At 42.7% G+C, this 21,490-nt stretch overlaps 1 protein-coding gene across 1 annotated transcript in view; it reads left to right on the top strand.

The window, feature by feature from the left end:
- Positions 1-21,490, top strand: part of DNAJB12 (DnaJ heat shock protein family (Hsp40) member B12) — a 266,802-nt gene that overhangs the window by 201,048 nt on the left and 44,264 nt on the right. The window contains exon 7 of the mRNA XM_086922276.1: positions 15,441-15,613. Within this exon, the coding sequence (XP_086778402.1) occupies positions 15,441-15,613 (173 nt within the window). The remainder of the gene's footprint in view (positions 1-15,440; positions 15,614-21,490) is intronic.

The following is a 21,490-nucleotide window of genomic DNA, read 5'->3' as shown; positions in this document are numbered from 1 at the left end:
CCCCCTAATCAAAAAAAGTTGGATCGCCGGAGGAAGTCAAGTTCCAGGTGAGTGCTTTCCGTGTGCCCGTTCGTTCATGCACCCCCTCCCGCTGTCCGTGCTTTTCCCGCACCCACCTCCTGCTGTCCGTGCCTTTCCTGCCCCCCCCTCCCACTTTGTGCATTTTGCATAAGGTACTGCAGTGCATTTTGTATCTTGTTATGCCGGAAGTTGAGTGTATGTTATGCCTCGTGAAGTGGGTGACTGCTGTGTATCTGTGTGCCTTGTGAGACAGGCATTGTGAGACTTCGACCTTCATTGAGGTTGGCAATGTAAATAACAATGCCATTTATTTATCAGTAAAAAAAAAAAAGAAATGTCATGAGCAATGCCAATAGCTCTAACCTTTCCAAAGGCGAAACCATTGCATTGTAAATGCTTGTTCTCTTCAAGATGTCTGAAAAGAAAGCTTTTTTCAAAGTCTGTGCTACTTGCTCAAATAAAAGGCTTTATGTGGAGGATAAGCATAAAGATTGTATTTATTGCTTGTACCCAGACCAAAAAGCCACTGAGTGCAAGATCTGCAGGACCTTCTCAACTAAGACTCTGAGAGACCGGGAAGGAAGACTTCTGACTTGGCTACAGAAAATGAAGTCTCTGAAAGAGGTTCTGTCAGGTGATGGTGACGATTCCTCCTCAGCAACATATTCGAGGAGGTCTACAAAAAGGGGTAGGTCTTCCCCTTCTACTTCAGCCGAACATCCTGCTAAAGCCTCTCAAAAGACCTCTGAAAGGTCTAAAAGGCTTAGTCCCAAAAGATCTCCTCACCACTCGAAGGAGAAAGAGGGACATCTTCCTGAGTTATCAAATGGAAAAAAGGCAAGGCAAGGCCTTTCTATTGCCTCTTCGCCATCAGAAAAGGAAAAGCTCTTTAAGAAACCTTCGAGTACGCCTCAGGAAGCGAAAGGAGAAAAGAAAATTCGTCCGTCGATGACAAACTCCTCAGGTACGTCGACGACGACGTCAAAGGCTCAAGTGGTTTCGATTTCTGCTCCGTCGTCGGGCCCGTCATCGAGAGCTTCGATGATGACTGCGTCGACGTTACATCCTATGTCGACGAGACTGACAACCTCGACGGTGATGTCGCCGACGATAGTGGTGACGAGAACGACGTCGATGGCTACGGCGACAATGATCCTGACTTCGACCTCGTTGGCGGTACCGTCGACGATCAGCCCTCCGTCGACGATTACTCCGCCGTCGACTATGCTTCCAGCGATGACGATTCCCTCGTCGACGACACCGTCGACGATCCAAAAAGTAAAAATTTCCATCAGGAAAAGACTAATAACACCGGAAATGACATCACTCCGTAGGGAAACACCATTGCCTCCACCTCTTCTGCTGGAGGAGGAATATTCTGATGATGAGGAAAATCCAGATGGGGATGCATATAGTCCTTCACAACGTCAAGTGAAATATCAGAACTTTGATTCAGATGATTATTTCCTGGATCAACATCATCCAGAATCTCCACTCTCTCCTAAGGTCTCACTTCAGCAAACATCTGGCCAAGGTATAGGGGCCATGCCGTCTTCATTAATAAACGACCTGCAGTTGATGTTATTAGATTATAAGAAGAGATTCCAATCTCAGACCTCTGAAGCCATTCAGCCTCCTCCGCCTCCGCAAGCTTCATCTACTCCTGTAGCATCAACATCTCAGAGGCAAAGTGAACAGCCTGTGACAGAAGGACATGATGTGATTACAGTGTCTGATGTCGATGATGACTCTTCAGATGAGGACCAAGATAGAGAACCCTGTGGATGTGCCTCCAGTGGACATAGGGGGCTTCCATAACCTTATGGAAAGGGCTTCTAAACGATTTGGCCTTTCTGTTCCTGTCTTACAGTCAGACTGTTTCCTCTATGATTTCAAAGAGCCCTACAAGAAATCGATCTGTTCCATACCAATAGTAGAACATGTTTGGAATGAGGGAAAGAAAGTGATGCAGTCTCCAGCTACCGTAACTCAGGTTCTACAGTGGCTGAAGAAGAAATATAAGGCCCCAGATGACAGTCCTGCAGGTCTTATTGGCCAGCCTAAACCGGACGCTGTTATTTCCCAGGCGGCCCAAAGAAAATCAAGGAACCCGACGGCACCCCTGACGGCACCGCCAGATAGAGAAGGCAGGCGCTTGAATAATGTAAGTAAAAGGTTCTCTTCTATGTATAGCCTCCTGGTTAGGGCCTCGAACGCACTCGCAATTTTGGGACGATATGATCGCCAAATGTGGTGTGATCTCTTTCCTTTCATTGAACAGCTTCCGGAGAGTGCCAAGACGGAAGTGAGAAAGATTCTAGAAGAAGGGGAAAGATCTTCATCGGAAATTATAGATTGTGCAATGGACATTGCTACAACGGCTTTTCGTGCCTTAGCGGGATCAGCGGTCCTGAGGCGTCAAGGTTGGCTGAGATGTACCTGGTTTCGCCCAGAGGTACAGAATAAAATCCTGGATCTGCCTTTTGATGGAGACATGCTGTTTGGCAAGCATGTAGATGGCGCTTTGCAGGACATTAAAAAGGACATTGAAACAGCAAAATCCTTGAGCACGCTTCAATACCAAAAGGTGCCTTTCCGGGGTGCAAGAGGTAAAGGATTCTCTACTTATAGGAGAGGCTACCAGCAACGATACTCCTCCTATTCGCAATCCTCTCAATCATCCAAGCCTCAGTACTCTCAGCGGCAAAATCAATCAGTGTCTTTCTCTCTCCAATCTTCCAGAGGAAGACAGGGACATCAGGGTAGAGATACCTCTAAACGCCAATAGCGGCTTCCCGGCTCTGCCTACTGGTCCTTCACCTCTTGTTCCAAAGATAGGGGGAAGGATTACACATTTGCTCGATTGCTGGAAGATCGTAACAACAGATCAGTGGGTCCTACAGATTGTTCAATTTGGCCATACATTAGAATTCCAAAACCTACCACCTCCAAGAGCCCTTCGCGCCACAGAATTAAACATCTGCACCTTCTCGGTCTCGAAGTCTCTCATTTACTCACCAAGAGAGCGATAAAACCAGTGCCACTCTCGCAAAGAGAAAAAGGATTCTATTCCAGATTTTTTCTCATTCAGAAGACAGAAGAAAATGGTACCCAATCTTAGATCTGAGGGAGCTAAACAGCTATCTCATAAAACTCTCCTTTCGAATGATCTCTCTTCAAGACGTCTTACATCTTCTAAACCCAGGGGATTACATGGAGACTCTGGATCTCCAGGACGCATATTTCCACATTCCGATCCACCCAGCTCACAGGAAATTCTTAGGCTTCACAGTAGCCAAGAGCCACTTTCAATTCAAGGTCCTGCCCTACGGGCTCAGGTCCACTTCGCGGATTTTCACAAAGGTATTGGCCCCGGTAGCGGCATTCTTAAGGAAACAATCGCTAGAAGTTTTCCCTTACCTAGACGATTGGTTGATAAAGGCACCGTCTTCTCAAACAGCGTCAAAGGCAGTCGAGAATTGCATCCAACTTTTCAGTTGCCTGGGTCTGCGTCTCAACAAGGACAAGTCTGTCGTTGTTCCATCCAGGAGGGCCAAGTTCCTGGGCTCCATTCTGGATACAAAGAATTGCAAAGCTTTTCCTTCGGAAGAGAGGCAGAAAAAGCTAATCTCCTCAGCAATCCGGTTACAAGGAAGAAGATCCCTGTCAGTTTGTCTTGACAAGTCTTTTCTAGGATTGATTTAATCTTGCATACCATTAGTTCCGCATTGCGGACTACGAATGCGCCCCTTGCAAGAACAACTAGACATGCAATGGCGCCAGGTGGAAGGCTCTTTCGAGGACAAGATAAAGGTCACTCCTCTCATTCAGAAAGCAGCAGGTTGGTGGGCTGTCAAGAAGAATATCTCGAAAGGTCTCTCTTTCAGAATGATTCCATCCCCTCTGGTTCTAACCACAGATGCATCAATGGAAGGCTGGGGCACAGTCTTACAAGATCTCCAAGTAAGCAATCACTGAAAGGCAGAAGAGCGTTATCTTCATATCAATCTCTTGGAACTCAGAGCGATTCGCCTAGCCTTGCAGGCTTTCAAACCGAGGGTTCAAAATAGAACTGTGCTGGTCAGGACGGACAACACAACGGCCATGCATTACATAAACAAGCAGGGTGGTACAAGATCCCTTCTGCTCTCAAAAGAGGCCCAGATGTTATGGGAATGGGCGATTCTCCACAATGTAGTGCTTTCAGCAGAGCACCTAACAGGCACTCTCAACACAACAGCAGACACCCTGAGTTGTCTAAAATCTTCCTCTCACGTGTGGGAATTAGATCAAGACACTCAGGAGGAAGTGTTTCGGAGTTTGGGAACTTCAACAATAGACCTGTTTGCGACTCCAGAAAACAGGAAATGCCAACTCTATGCAAGCAGGGATCGCCATCGAGGGTCGCTGGGGAATGCTTTTTCGATGTCCTGGTTAGGCGCATTTGTTTACCCCTTTCCGCCAATTCCCCTAATTCCAAGGCTTCTCAGGAAAATAAAGATGGAACCTTGCTGGTTGATCTTAATAGCACCAGCTTGGCCTCGCCAATTCTGATTCACGGAACTCCTCCTACTTTCCCAGGATCATCCATATCACCTTGTCCCATCCCATCTCTTTTGACAATGTCCCAGGGGACAGGTGGTTCATCCAGATCCGAGCTCTCTCCATTTGAAAGCCTGACTCCTGAACACAGAGAATTCCACTCTCTAGATATTCCTCAGGAATGTAGAGAGATTTATCTCAAGCTTGCGCACCAAGTACGATTAAGACTTACCTTGCCAAATGGAAACGTTTCTGCCTGTGGTGTCATCGGGAGCACATCCATCCATTCTCTTCAGCTCCTCATCAGATACACCCTTACATTTTATCACTGGCTAAATTGGGCCTTTCTCATTCTTCCATCAAAGTTCATCTGGCGGCTATTTCAAGGTACAGAAGGTCAACTTCGGGTCCATCTCTTTGGTCAGCTAAAGTTATCAAGCAATTTCTGAAATGTCTTTTCAGGGTTTTTCCACCAGTACGGCCGCCACCTCAGACCTGGAATCTTAATCTAGTTCTGGTTCATCTGATGAGACATCCGTTCGAGCCAATTCACAGAGCGGATTTGAAATTCTTGTCTTGAAAATTAGCTCTCCTTCTGGCTCTTACCTCAGCTAGGAGAGTGGGAGAATTGCAAGCTCTCTCCATTCTGGAACCTTTGCTACAGTTCAAGAAGGATTCTATGTTTATAAGGACCAATCCGAAATTTATCCCAAAGGTCCCTTCGGATTTCCATTTGAACGAACCAGTGGTTCTAAAATCATTTTTTCCTCGTCCTACGACGCCTGCAGAATGATCTCTTCATTCCTTGGATGTCCAGAGATGTCTCAAATTTTATCTTGAAAGGACGAAGGATTTTATAAAATCTTCTCAACTTTTTGTGGCTTTTAGTGCACCTCGGAAAGGACTTACTCACTCAAAGCAAGGGATTTCACGCTGGATTACAAGCGCGATTAATTACTGCCACAAGACGGCAGGAAAAACACTGGAGAGACAGGTACGAGCTCACTCCACAAGATCAGTTTCATCTTCAGCAGCTCTCTTCGCTGGAGTCCCTATAAAAGACATTTGTAGGGCTGCCACATGGAGCAGTGCCCATACCTTCACAAAACATTACTGCCTGGACTCTTTCATGAGGAATGAAACAGCAGTAGGACAAGCAGTACTGAGGAATCTTTTCCAATGAAAGGTGAGCTTTTCCTTCTATCCCTCCTTCCTATGATTGCACATTTTGTATCGCATATGTTTTCTGCATGTATTGTTACAAAGTATATATGCTTGTAGGAGAAGGTCTATGTTGAAATGTTGGGATACGATTGTAACAAAATGTGCATTGGTGATTTACTGCTGGCTACTCTGATACAAAGCATGGGAATCTATGAAAGTTCCAATACTGGGGCAAGAAAACAAGTTATTTACCTGTAACTTTGGTTCCCCAGTATTGGTAACTTTAATAAATTTCCATGTGCCCACCCTCCTCCCCGGGGAAAGCTCAGCCTTCAGCAAAAGTGGTTACTGTTACACAACGGCTGCGAAAATCTGAGGCTCTGAGGCTCTCTCCTGAGGGTTCTATGGGGTGTTGCTAATCTGATTGGTTGTTGTAAAGTTTTGGTCTCTTTTACAAAAAGAGGGAGATAGGCTACAAAAGGAGATGAGGCCTAGGCCTTACTTTCTCTTTTGTACATACTGCTATGGTATTTTTCTATTTACACTGCCACCCAGGCTGACGACAGGGAATGATACAAAGCATGGGGATCTATGAAAGTTACCAATACTGGGGAACCAAAGTTACAGGTAAGTAACATGTTTTCTTCTCTCCCAATGCCATACAATATAGGGTTGCAGTCTGTTAGTGTTCTACCAAGATATTCACAGTATGAGACTGATGGAGTGAGCTTGTGCATGTTAAGCAGTTCAATGTGACATGTAGTTGATCTGAAAGTGTGTTCTCTGGGCCCTGCGAGTAGTTTTCCCCAGGAGCCTAAAAGCCTACAATTCTCCATACAGGTGGCAAACCCATGATCTGTCTTTTCCACCATTGTGGCAGAAAGGATCTAAATATAATAAACAGTCCTAGTCACCCAGAACCAAAGGCGCATGCTTTGTCATTCGAGCGTTCCCCAGAGACCTTGCAGAATATCTGCTCCTTCCAGTCAGCCCTTCACTAAAGTAAATTTGACTTCCTTATCATAATCACATACTTTGCTGCAAATTGAGACTCTATGTTGCACCCAGAACCAAAGGCGCATGCTTTGGGTATTTTGTGCCTCTGTCTTAGCCTCTGCCTTGATGGGGTGTGTCTCCTGTAGGAACACTCCTTGAGCTCCCCTGTGCCTGAGAGAATAGAAAGTATCTTAAATTGCTTAGTGATCGACCTAGGGTGCGGAGTCGAGTGGGTTTCCAACCACTTTCAAAACCCTTTTCTGTGCTCACCGAACACTGCCTCTTTAATTCTAATCATACTAATTCATGCCACTGCCGACTGCACCCAACTCCCACCAAAGGAGCAGGTTCTATAAACGATCCTACTGAGGGGAGCTGCTTGCCACTTGTATGTCACACAGTCACAGGTCATCAGCTATTCTTGTAAACCATGAGGAACCCAGAGTCTTTATACAAGGACAACTTTGTTTCAGAGCTGGAACTGGTACCATCCTGTGTCATACCTCTTGCACTGTTCGATGACCCTCTGTTCTGGATTGTGCCTACTGCATCAACAACTAGAGCTGTTTCGGCTCTCGCCTGGTTGCGTGAGGGACATTTCATGTTGCAGTACTAGCTTACATCGGTCTCTCCTGCTTCAGAAGCTGGGAAGTCATTGGCTGTTAATGCCTTTTACACTTCATAAAGATCCAGCGTGCCACCATCACTGACTTACCAACAATTTCAGCCACACCAGCACTCATACGACTGCAATCGCCGTGTTCAGCTTCCTAGTGCATAGATGCACACCATGTCACTGCAAGGATGATATGCAGGTTGTGGCCGTAAGTGTTCATTTCATTGTGGTTTACTTGTGTTCAAGCTCCTCCCACAGCCCAAGTGGCAGTATTCTGGGCTGAGTTCCACACTCATTCTTTCCCCAGGAAACATGTATCAAAGCCTTGTTCTCTATGAAAAAGGCAGTGCAACAGCAGTGCACAGGGAGCTGAGGGTCTCTTCACGAGCCCTGATTGCCACTGCTGCCTACGTAGCAACTACATTGCTTTGTTCCGCTCCCTCTACAAATGCCATCTCTGTACCTCATAGTTTGTGCCAAACACTTACAGGTCTCAGGATCTCTTTCTGCCATTTTTGGTCAACCCAGCTGTACTGAGCTACGACAACCTTGCAGCTTGCATGTCACTGTTGCGACCCAGGGACAGACAGTAATGACCTGCCTGAGCACCCAGCGGGTTGGAGAGCCGGATCAGCGTGCTGTGCAGGATCTCTCTCCACACTGTTTCCCTGTATGTCTACCTTCTTTCTCTAGCCCATAGGGCAAGTTTTCTGGGTTCAGGCCTCACCAAAGTCATTCCTATGCAGAGCCTGGTCTGACCCAGCCACGGTCATCGGGCAATTCAACTGAAGTTTGTGGTCTGTCTCATTGTTGATGGTCCTCTGCCTATAATAGCCTTCAGTCCTGGACTAACAACCGGGCCTGGTTCTCATTGCACTTCGATGTGGTTTGCACCTTACCAGGAAGCTGATGTGCAGAATTGCAACCTATTGATCTTTGTTCAGCAGTCACTCCAGTGGTTACCTAGAGCCAATATTGTGTGCCGGAATCCCTCCCTTTTGGATTTTTCTTGAACCCTGAGCATTGATGGATGACTTTTCCGATGTATGACAAGGTTTGAAATGTTCTTTTTGTCCGTTATAGATTGTAGATACCCAAACCGGGCTGTTAATTTTTATTAGCAATTGGCACCTCACTTGTCCTCCACAATGCCCAAGAGGGCTCCCGTTTTATATTTAACATCTCACCATCAATTGATCCTCTACCAGATCCAGCTTAGCACATTACATCCAGTGCCAAACAGGGCATCCTCATTTGCACCAACATTGTCCGGTACATTTTTGATTCTGGCTTTGCGGAGGCATCAGTTTTCTGAAGCCTCTTGTATCTAAAAACACAGGTGATCCTCTTTGGTTTGAGCATTAGTGGTCCTTTGAAAGTTTCTGTGATCGCTGACTGTCCTTTCCATATGCCAAAGAGATTGTAAATCCGCTTCACTCTTGCCTTTTTGCAACCTCTGTTTGTAGAACACAGATCTTCGTTCTCTGTCACTTTAGCTCCTGGACTAAATATTTCCATTTACACAGTAGACACAACTGCCTTTTTCAAGCTTAATAGCTGCAATATTGTACTTGTAACGTTCTGATACTCTAGAACAGGGGTCTCCAAACCTGTCCTGGAGGGCCGGATCCATGCCAGATTTGTAAAATAACTACATGTATCTCAATGGGGGATATCCAAAAAATCTGGCATGGATCCGGCCCTCCAGGACTGGTTTGGAGACCCCTGCTCTAGAAGATCTGTATCACCACCGTTGCATGCCCAATTGTCAGACCAATAATTTGAAGGAATGCACACCATATATGCTACCTGCCAACTTTATTTTAGATTAATTTTCAACTTCAGGTTCTTAACAAAAAACTGTATTACCACATCATATTTTACGAAAGTTCTAATGCTCTGGTATAGCCTTTCCAAATGATTTGAACATAAATGTATTGCCCCCTGTAGAGTGTTAAACACTTCTTTTAGCAATAGTTATTCAGTAGTATAGAGTCAGTAAATAAACAATTGGATTCAAACCTCATTCAATATGCATGCAGAATCAAACAAAAAGAAAAAAAACATTGGAAGAGAATCAGTGTTATGTAAACTGTTTGCACAATTTGAAGGCATGTGAACTGCACATTTCATTGTATTTATATATTGTACTACAGTACTGTGTTACTTAGATCATCAAACAATGAAGACAAATACATATGTTGGGCAAACTACAGAAAAAAGTATCTTACAGTGCTTAAACTGGTAAATCTACTCTTCATCCCTTTAGATGGGGTTATGGAAACTCATTCATAAGGGACTGTTTAACCCTCACAGATGGCACTTCAGTACATTAAAAAAACCTTTTTTAGGGACATTGAAAGTCAGAGATAAAGATTTGTGTGGATGATGATCGCCTGGGTACAGTCACATGTCTGACCAAATTGAAGTGATTGGGTAGTAATGATTGCTACATGCTATCTGGGTTTTAAGCTCCAGGAGCTTACTGTCAAAGAGAAGCACTTGGAGATCTTATTCCAAGCAGTGTAAAGATTATCCAGCAAGGATGTCAGGAAGCAACCATACTTCAATTCTAGATGGTGTGCTGTTGAAGGTAGAAAACAACGTTTACATCAGACCAAGTGGCTCGCCTGTCTCATCCACTTGCATCATTATTGAAGAAGCATTCTTCTGGAGCATTGGTGCAATTAAATATCAGTAGCTGTTCTGTTCCTGCAAAAAGGTGCCAGGCTGTATGCATGAGGAGCTCTATGTGGCCTCACAATGTGAATTAAACAATGAAAAGGGAAAGATATTTTAAAAGGCACCCCAAAAATCATCTTTGATGCTCATTAACCCAGGATCCTAAACAAACGAGAGTCCTTCATTTGTACCACACAACAGCGAGCAAGCAGGTCAGCACTTGCTCTAATCAGAGTCTGTCCCAAAAGTGGGGAAGGTCCAACAGTTACCTGGCATCAGAGTGAGGAAGGGGGTAGATTCGGTCTTCTGCAGCGATGCCCAGTGCCCCCAGCACTCCCTTATGTGCACTCACCATCGCCGTCCGGGTCAGGGACTTTCAGACCAGCTCAGAGACCAAGTGCAATCTCCAGGCTCCTGTCAGCCAGTCTTCGCAGGCACCGACCCAATGCACGGACTGGCTATCGCGGTGTCCCAGGCAGCAGCAACTAAGACCCGACAACCTCTGCAGGCAAGAGGCCAGTGGCCGCAACCCAGGGTCAAGCTGCATTGTCCCCAGGGGCCAGCTACGTCATCAGCACAGCCCGTAGCTGCTCTACTTCGCTGCCACCTCCCTACAGGGAAAATCTCCAGCAGGCCCATCACTGTAAAGCCAGGTGATGTTTAGGGGGCCCCTCAGAGTATGGTCACGGCGGCCCCCCTCAGCCAATCCGCTTCACTTCGGGGCCCATAGGCCTCTCAGCAAGTTCAAAACAAAGTTAGTCCCACAGGTGGGGCAAGTCCAACAGGTGCCCAGATGCAGGGTGAGGAAGGGGGACGGACGATGACTCCCGAGGCGCTCACCGTCGCCATCTCTAGCATGATCTTCAGGCTCCTGCCATCCAGCTCCTCGCTATCAACGACCCAGTGCACAGATTGGCTATCGCAACTTCACTGGTAGGGGCTGCGGCAAATAACACCTGCCAACCCCCTTAGGCAAGAGCAAGGGGCCAGCAGCCACACCCCAGAGTCAGGATGGGTCCGCAGGCCTCTCTAATCACGCCCCGTGCCTGGCACACCATGCCGGCCACCCCCAGTCTCAGGAGGATTCAGGGCGGTACTCCGGGCTGCCGGAGCATTTAAATGCAATTCATCTTGTTCAGATATAGGATTAAGTGGAAATTTAATGATGTATCCTTCAAGGGTATGTTTTTTGTTTTTTTGTTGTCTCGGGTCAATAGATATCAAAGTCTAACAAAATAACTTTCTAATGCTGGAAAGAAGACATGTATATTTGTCAGGAGTAAGGTCCAAAGAATGGGAGATCGCAGTTGCAAGAGTCTGTCTTAGTCGAGTGGAGAAGGGCTTCAACTGACCTGACAGTTTTGTTATGTTATCAAAGTTTGTCCGCGCACAGATACTCCAAGGAGTGTCCCGGCGCAAGCCTTAGAGGTGCTGAAAAAATAGAAGCTAATTAAAACAGAAAGGTTTTAAGTTGTTTCTTAAACTTCCCCAGATCCTGAATGCTGCGCAAAAATAGGGCAGAGAATTCCAAGCTGTGGCTGCCCTAACGGCAATAGTCCTGCGCCCCCATTCTTTGTAGGCGCGCGCGGGTTATCTGTGCAAGAGGCTGGGATGCCGACCTCAGTTGTCTGGTAGGCGTGTAAAATGCCAAGCGCTTCCTAAGGTATTCAGGCCCCCCCGCATGAAGAGCGCGGTGCGCGGTAACCAGAACCTTGAACTTTACTCGTTTAATGAAGGGCAGCGAGTGCAGCAGTCGCAGATGTAGCTTGACACGGTTTCTGATAGGAATGTTAAACACAGGCCTAGCTGCCGCATTCTGGACCAGCTGCAGCTTTTTGAGAGTGTAATCTGGGAGGCCAATGTACAATACAATATCTCCGGTACAGTTTGCACCTTTGGCAATATAAAGCAGACGATTTCCCAAATAATTGATAACTGAAGCAGGATTAAAAGTTCCAGAGTCAAATATAATTTTCCTTACTGCATTCAGCACAGGTCAAATGCATTATTATGGACAGCTGCTGTTATTTGACAATTATAGATGTGTATCAGTAAACACCTCTGTTGTTTTCAAAGCTTTTCTTTTATGTGAACTCAAGTTCAATTTGTTAACAAACTTCAAGACATTTGTGACTCCGCTAACGTACTGTGTTGGTTCTGGCTTATAATTGTTTAGAGTATTCTGACAACCTCACTTGGATTCCACCAGTATGCTTAATAATCCCTGCCTCTGAGGGCGCGAAGATTTTAGTTGTTTTAGGGAGCAACAAAATCCTTATGTTCACCATCTGTATTAGGGTGTACACTACTCTTCACTCTATAGAATACTGATTTCCTCCATGAGTATATAGTTGTATGAATGTGTTCTTATTTTATGTATTTTTTTAGGATAGTTTAAAAAATAGATAGTAACAAACACAGATATGCACATTTCATTGCAACAATTAATCATGAGTCCAAATAAGAAAATGATGTGTCATACATTCAACAATAGAGTCACTAAATTAAATGTATTCAAGAATTCATTAGGGAAATTGTTTTAACGTTATTCAAGGACTATATATCCAGGAGCAATGCTGGCTCCCCACTAAGGCGTAGGAGCGTTGCCCCTCTTATTTTTTGCAGTGGAAAAAGGAAAAATAAAATGTTAATAACACAACGTTATCATTTTATTTTCCCTTTGTCATACAGCTTTGCGGGTGGGGCTTGGCTGTCGTCACAGCCAGTAAGGAAAGAAAGTGAGCATTACAATTTGGCTGGCCCTTTTGGGCCGTCCAAACAGTCCTGCACACTTTGCATGTTCCCCACCAAGCTGCATTACCCATCCTGGTGAGGAACATCCACAGGCTCCCTGTCCCTGTCTGAGCGCCGATCCATGGTTCTCAGACCAACCACAATGCTGCATTGCAGCGTTGTGATTGGCTCTGGGGAGCTTGTGTGCCCGGGTGCTGCCTGCTTTAGAGGGCAAGGCAGCGGACCGGCAGCAAGATGTCACAATTCAATATATTTTACAACCCCCAAACAACCTCACCAGTTCTATTCAGTGGCAGCCGCCACTGTCCAGGAGTAATTGAGAATCCAATATATGATAGAATCCCAGATTCTTTTAAACTTATACTGTCATGAACTATTTGAATGATTTCCAAACCACAAGGAAATACAAATTCACGCCACCCTGGTTTATTATATAGCGCATCCCTTTGAAGCTCGGCACAGGCAAATCCGAGTCGTGCAATGGAAATACTGATGTCAACATCATACTTAGAGGAAGGGAATTTAGCAGATTGGGCAAATAGTATTATTTTGCCACCTCAGTGAATATCAGTTTTGAATAATCCATAAAGTTGGAATACCCAAGTCCAATATGGTATGTTTCTAGAGCAAGAAGCAGAAATGTGAGTAGTGTTTGCTTCAGTGGAATTTCAGCAAAAGGACATAGAGGTATCTCTAAGCCTCCATTTAGGCTATGTAAGGAATATAGTGTACTGTATAAATCATTAAGTATTTTAAAATGGTGGACTTTCAGGCTAGCGACATTGACCCGATTGTACAACAGTGATTCTAATGCCATTCACTGAGTTACAATGTCAATATTCCTTGGCCTCTTAACATCCAGGTGAATGAAGTTGTGCTCTGTGCTATTACTTAAGAATCAATCAAAAGTACGAATCGACCCCATCTAGGTATCTTGATAAAACGTTTGAGTAACTAATTATGTGCGAAATGTATCTCCTTAGTTGTGAGAAATTGTAAAACGTCGATCAGCTGCAAATAACCTGTTCCTAGGAATTGCACATTATTTTTTGGTGGCAAAACAACTGTGGTCCCTGATTCCGAATCCTATGAAGAAATATTAATATTATAACGTTTTATTAACTTAATAGAAAGAAAGAAACATGAGTTCAAAAAAGTAATTAAAAATAAATAATAATAGTGAGGAAAAAAAGCTTGGTGCTAAAACAAAAGTAACACACATATATTTATAAAAGTGTGACACTCATAAGTACATTAATTATAACCCTGTGCAATATGTAATGACAGTAAGGATAGGTAAATTACAAAGTCGATGGCTTTTCAATCCCAATGAATTGCGAGACCATCATCCGGACTAAAACAATAAGAAGGGCCACAAAGTAAGATGTATGATGGAGGATACTAACACAAGAATAAAAGGGAAAAAAGGTTCCCATATTATTCAGGGTAATCAATGTACTTGTGTGTTTCACACTTATATTTGTGGGCCTCGTTTTTTGAGCACCAAGCACATTTCATCACAGACACTCTTAAATATTTTCGTCTAATTAATTTTTTGAACTAATGTTTGTTGTTTAAACTTTATTATACTAATATGTCTCCTCATGATTTTGAACCAACAACCCCAGTTTGACTATATATTTGTATCTCACATCCCTTGTGCTTTCAGGGGTTCCATTGTGCTTCTTTGGCTATTCTTTTTGTAGGTCCTCCTTAGAAAGTATAATCCGCTCCTATCTAAATCCAGTTCTTGCCAACATTGAAGGTAGCTCTCATGTACGAGCAGCAGCATCTTAGAATTATAGCAAATGGAAGTGTGTTGATTAAAGCTAGGGATGTGATAGATTGTTCTATGGGCCTGCTATATTTCATGATATACCCCAAGTGTTTTAAATCCGTTATTTGTAAACAAGCTGTATCAACTAGATTTTTCAGGGGTACAGTGACGTGAACGCATCTTTTGTAATTGGGGAAGAATCCCCCCAAATAATTTTGTTCTAAAGTAGGTCATTAGAGTTTATTAGAAATATTATTCATGTTTTTAAAAAGTGAAGTCAGTAATTGGAAAATACTGACCTATATTGGTGAACCAAGCTCTATGGATTCAGGTTTTTTGGTGCAATTGAGTTGCTGATTAGAATAGAGCTGAGTTGGCAGTTGTGTTTCTAGGCACCAGTGATTGCGTATGGTAGGTTTTACTGAATGTGTTATGGGGTGACAATACAAACTACCCAGTATTTCCTTCTAGTGAATAAGGTTAACAATGCTAATGAAAGTGTGTGCTGTTGCATGTTTGAAGAGCATTGGCAGATTTTGCAATTCTTACTAGTATACTTGTATCCAGGTCAGCTGATTTTGTGCTTTGGCTAAGCATCATATCTGCCTTCAGCTTAACTTTCTGGCTTCTGAATCACTTCTGAAAAGGCCCCTAATAATTACTAGGTTCTTAAAGAAGGGAGTCAAAGTTAACATTGGTAGACATAGTTTGTTAAATAAAGGTTTCCGATCTCTTGGAATATCTGGAACATGAATTTTATGAAAAATAAATGTCAATTCAAAAGATAACATTGGCCTGTGGGGTGGTGAACCAAAGTTACAGGCAGGAATTGTTGGCAAAATAAAAAAAACCTGCAGTCCTTGATACCTTATCTTTTTTTCTGACCAGGTCTGTTGGACATGTGCACAGAAGAACAACAGAAAACTTGAAAGTCGTCTACTACGTAACAGATAACTTTGAGGATGAATACACAGGGACAAACTTAAAGAATGTTGAGCGGAGCGTTGAAGACGATTACATAGCTAACCTCAGGAATAACTGTTGGAAAGAAAAACAACAGAGTAAGTTGGATGAAATGTATTCCTTTTGTGTTTCCTCAATGGTCTCTTAACCTACTGAATCTTCGTCCTGCACTCAACCAAGCTAGAGGATTCTGAGTGGAAAATATATATATATATATATATATATATATATATATATATATATATATATATCCACCAAAGTACTTCATTCATTCGAATAGACGTCTCCGACACTCAGAAGTTGCTGTGCACGCAATTTTAATCAGCAGGAAAACAACACGTTTGATCACGTTTACAAGTTGAGTCAAAACAATTGTCCTTTTACTCTTTCAAATAACATAGAGAACGGACTATCACCCATATGTGTAAAAATAGGTACGGAGTATGGCGGACATCTTGGAAGAGTCAACGTATAATATAAACAGTTCGAAAAAATGCATTCAAATTCATTTTGACATTGTAATTCTGTGCCCCAAAATCTTAAACTGCTATTATGTATAAAGTCAGTTATAATGTAACAGAATGTAGAGATATTTACTACATAATTGAAAATAATCCCAGCTTGCATATTTCGGTCTTAGTAAGCCTGTGCTATACTTTGAGGCGGGATATGAGAGCTATTGTGATATTAGTCTGTTACTTATGAACACAATAAGGTTTTCAGTGTTTTGACAAATCATATCAACTACCCATCAATTTGATAGTTCTACCCCAGTCTGCCACGACAGTTCGGATAAGCTCAGCCCAAGTGGGCTGTTGTTACAACATGTGCCATAATAGTCCATATGAAGTGGTAAACGGATTTGTTGAAAGAGTCCAAGCCCCAGTGGGCAAAATCATCTATGCCAAGCATGATCAATGACACAAACAGCTCTCAAGCCAAACAGTTTATAAACATAAATTGTCTGTATGATACGGGCAGCCACTTGATCTTCAATATTCAATTATAATTGACTCCATATTCCTAGTCACACCAATTCATCAAAGTACCTATGAAAGATAAAATACATAGAAACATTTAAAAGAAAGACCTATAAAGATCCAACTACGGATAATATTTACAATTGCATCATATGTCAATTTCATCGTTATGCAAGATGTACAGCTAGTTCTTCGTTTATGTTCAGTCCATTTGGGGTCATACATTCAAAGTCAATAATATATCTTGACTCCATTTGTCGTAAGGCAAGTTTCCTATTTTCTCCTCGAATTCCCAGATTCACCTTGTCAATGACCACCATCCTCAGAAGGTTCTCATTTTGAAAATGGTGATCAAAGAAATGGCGAGCCACAGGATATATATATATCAACTCCACAGCTTCCCAGTGCCTTAGCGCACTTAAACAGGAACACGGACTCGGTAATAAGCCAAAATCAGATTTAATTTTTTCATTGCTTCAAATAAATGGAACGGTGCATGCCTCAAGACACGTTTCGGACACGAGGCTGTGTCCTTGCTCCGTTGACAAAAGGTGAGGCTGAACTGTGCAATTTAAAACACCCAGTGGCGCCAAACACAGTACCATAGTAATTGAAAGCGGACAAGAGCTTCAAGTGCAACAAGTGATGTCTAGCACCTCCATCTTTTAGTGGCTACAAACCATATAGCTTGCACTAGCACTGCCTATTAATACATTATAACATGAGAGCTACAACGTTAATAATATTAAAAATATTAAAAAAGTTGAATAATATCTCAATTCATGTAGTCTTATGGCATGCCCTTAAAAAATACATGCGTATTCTGACGGTAAAACAACACCTCATTAATAATGTTTAATACATTTGATTAATACCCCGAGTTTGTTGTGGGCACGTTTTTTGTTATGTTGAAATACAAATAGACAGAAATTCATATATTTACATATTTCTATATACAAATATATATACTATATACAAAAGTGGGCACTACTGTGATAATGATGGTTTAACGGTATTAACCCCTCGTTTTGTTAAGGCAGTGCCAGAAATGTCATTGCTGTGCTATGACAGACCTTTAAAATGGTGCAAAATAGGAGGTGCAAATACATACCATTAGTGACCTGAGGGGTTGGCTTGAATGTCTTTCAATATATATGTCCGACATGTATAAAAAGTACCATACGAAAAAAATGTATCTGTGCAAATACTCAAATTGTAAAGTCAGAACTCCTTGCTATGCAGCATTTGTTGAACTATTTGCCTTCCCCATATGACACAACCTTACAATACCAGGTCATGTAGCTCGCTGCTATGCTATTCCTTTGGCGTTACCCTATGGATCACCCTATAGTGATATAAAGTGCTGTGCATAAACCAAAATCATTTATCTGTGCTCATAAAGCCTAAATTTATACATAAAACAGCAATCAGCCGTTTTACTATTGTATCATTATACCTCTAGTGGGGCAGGGGAAAAGGGCCACCATTGGATTGGCAGAAATAGAAAGTAGAAAACTGAAGACTATTGTGTGTGCCTGAGACTAGTTTGTTTAGAAATGAGACTCTAAAACATGCGGATGACTGATAAAGAGCTGATGCTATCCACTTAAATTTCAGAGACTAGGTGTGACATTATTAGCATTCATAGAAAATTATATAAATCTTCCCCGTTGTTAAGACCTGTCGGTACCTTGCTATTTAAATTCACTATGTATCTTGACTCCAGTTGTCTAAGACATTTCTCCCTATTTCCGCCCTTTCTGTTAAGGGCTACTGCATAGATAACGAAATATTGCAGATGACTCAAATCGTTATTATGGGCGATCTTAATGTGCTGAGCTACCGGATATGCCGGGTCCGAGTTCACTATAGCTCTTAAGTGTTGCAATATTCTCATATGTACTTGCAGTTTGGTGCTGCCTACATAATATAAATCGCAGCTACACCTTAGTACATACACAGCAAACTCCTGTGCGGCAGGTGTAATGGGCTCTGAGAGGTATCTGGGTAGTGGAGAAGGGAGTCAAATACGATGTAGTGTTCACACCGAATTTACATGCCCTGCAAGAGCTGCATTTAAAAAAACCCTTGCGCGGGGTCAGTCAACTACATGTTTGTTTAGTTTCTGGACTGCTAGTCACCAGTTCGTTCCGCATGGAATATGCTCTTCTGAATGTAATTGTCGGGGTCTTAGGTATCACTACTTCAAGAACTTGGTCTGTTAGGATAATAGGCCATTCTTTTTTTGCTATTTTGGTTATTACTTTGGCCTGTCTGCTGTAGCCAGTAATCAGTCTGATTTAATCTGTACTGTTTTGTCTCTCCATGGCGGTGATGGAGTTCCTATGGGGGTCCAACAGGGATGGGCGACCTAAAGCATTAGCTTTAGCCATTGCAGAGTCCAGGCGGTCAGAAGCATAACCTCTTGCCATCCGCCTATTTTTGGCCTCCTGTTGGTGATGCTGTCTTGCCTCAACAGTGCTGCACGCCCTATGTATCCTTAAAAATTCCCCATAGGGGATGCTGGCTATTGTGTGCTGGGAATGAAAACTGCCGGAATGAAGTATAGTGTTCCCTGAGGTGCTCTTCCTATGGAGGCTAGTTTCAATTTTACCTTCCCGAATTTGAACTTGGACATCAAGGAAGTTCGTTGTTTTAGCGTCAATGCTAGCAGTGAAATTAAGATTTAATTCATTCACATTGATGTTGTTTACAAAATCTTTGGCTTGTTGTACATCCCCCCGCCAGATGATAAACACATCATCAATATACCTCCAGTATTTCACAATATGGTTGTTCCAAGCTGTCACATGTTGTGCTTTGAGGACATGTTCCTCCCACCAGCCGACGTGGAGCCCCGCTTAGCTGGGGGAAAAACATGCCCCCATTGACACCCCTCTAAGTTGTTTAAAGACAGAGTTGTGAAACAAAACTATATTATTATGTAAACACCTGTCTATCATTTTTATAAGCATCTGGTTGCGGCGATGCATTTCAATCGGTCTTTTGTTTAAATAAAAATTGACAGCTCGCATACCATCATTATGGGCAATACTTGTGTCAAGGCTAGATATGTCCATAGTTAAGAACAACAGATTATCAGACCATTCACAATTATTCAACAAGTATAAAAACTCAGTGGTATCTTTTATGTACGCTGGTAATGCAGTCACCAATTCTTGAAGGAAAAAGTCTATGTATTTAGAGGTATTCTCAAAGGTGCTACCAATAGACAAAACAATTGGCCTTCCTGGTACAGGGGTTTCACTCTTGTGCACTTTCGGAATGAAGCAGATGTTAGGAAGAATGGGATGTTCATTAAAAAGAAACTTATGTTCATCCTTGGAGATGAGTCCTTCACCTCGCCATTCATTGAGATCATCCTTGTAATGTTTCTGTATAATGGTCACCGCTTTCATGTCTATTTTCATGTAACATTCTTTGTCCCCCAGGTGCCGGAGAGCTTCGGATATATATGCCTTCCTATCCCACAATACAATATTTCCGCCTTTATCAGATTGATTTATAATGATGGAATTATTGTCTTTTAATCGTTTCATAAGGCCGGAGTATTGTTTCATATGTTTACTTGGTCGTTTGAATGATTCCTTGGTGGATGTCTATAGCATCGCGTGGCATACTGGGAATAAAAGTGGACACAGGTTTGAAAGGGCTTTTTGGAGTGTGAGTGATCGTTCTTTCCTCACTCTCAGCCATTTCCTGGGTGCTACTTGTGCCTGGATTGTCATATTTTAAATCATGTAGCGTTCGCATAAGTCCCACTTCACTAGCCTGTAATCCGATATGATCTGTATGGCTCTTGCTCGTGTTTTCTTTTCTATTGGACAGCTGATTCTTAATTGCATAATATTTGCGTAGTTTGATTTTTCTAATGAACTTAAACACGTCTATGCGGGTATTACAGTAGTTGAAATTACTGTCAGGGCAAAAGGATAGCCCATGGGACAATAGTTGTTTTTCTGCTTCATCTAAAACTGTGTCCGTTAGGTTGACTATGGTGTTATCATGCCTTAGTTTTTCTTTTTCCAAAAGCGTTTTTTCTGCATTCTTCCATATCCTGCTTGTACATTTGTGCCTCTGTCGTCTCCTTGCGTTCCTCCTTTGTTTATTGCGGTGCCTTGATTCCTCGGGCGTAATGTTGATTTCCTTTGTAGTCTGATATATTCCATTTCTTCGCCAGTGTTAATTGCCCCAGATCCCCTTGTTTTGCACCTGGGATGCTGTCTTCAGATTCAGTTTCGCTCGGGGCTAAACTTGCGTCAGAGGCCGATAGATTTGAATCACTAGTTGCAGGTTCCATTGGTCTCACAATAGGTGCCTGCTTCATAGCTTCACTGCCTTGTTTCTTTCGAAGATGATCGAATTTACGAGCAAATGTAAATATTTGCCCAGACTCATAATCATGTTGGTCCAGAGCAAATTTAAACGCTTTCCTGTTTTTTATTGTTTCCGCTTGTTTACATAAGCGTTCTTTCATTTCCCTCGTACTTTTGTCAATATAAGCTTTTTCATTGGTGTCTTCAATCTTGCTCAATAAATGATTCAAGCGCACAATTTCTTCCAAGTTCTTTTCCCGATCTATTCTGGCATATTTAACCAATAGGCAAACTAATCTCATTGATGCATCTAAGTTGTTTTGTGCCCACTCTTTAAGAAGCAGTGGGTTTGGATTTTCGAAGCTTGGAGCCAGCATAATCCAGAGTCCTCGCGGGACTCTTCCTACTTCATGGTATTTTTCTAGGGAACGAATTTCCCACCACTTAGTCAATTCACTGCTGCTGTTTTTTTCCAAGGCCTTCATTAGATTTTTAGCATCTGAATTACTGCCAATTTCCACTGTCTTCTTGGCGCCTCCTGCCTGCACCACTTTCGGCAAGTTTAAAAAAAGCTGTTCTGCTGCTTTCTCTCTTTCCCGTTCGTCAGACATGCCACCGTATATGGAATTGCAATAAACATATGAAGAAAAAGGGGACT

This window comes from Lissotriton vulgaris, chromosome 5 (genome assembly GCF_964263255.1).
Source record: "Lissotriton vulgaris chromosome 5, aLisVul1.2, whole genome shotgun sequence".
Classification (NCBI taxonomy): domain Eukaryota; kingdom Metazoa; phylum Chordata; class Amphibia; order Caudata; family Salamandridae; genus Lissotriton; species Lissotriton vulgaris.
This window is presented reverse-complemented; position numbering and strand designations above follow the sequence as displayed.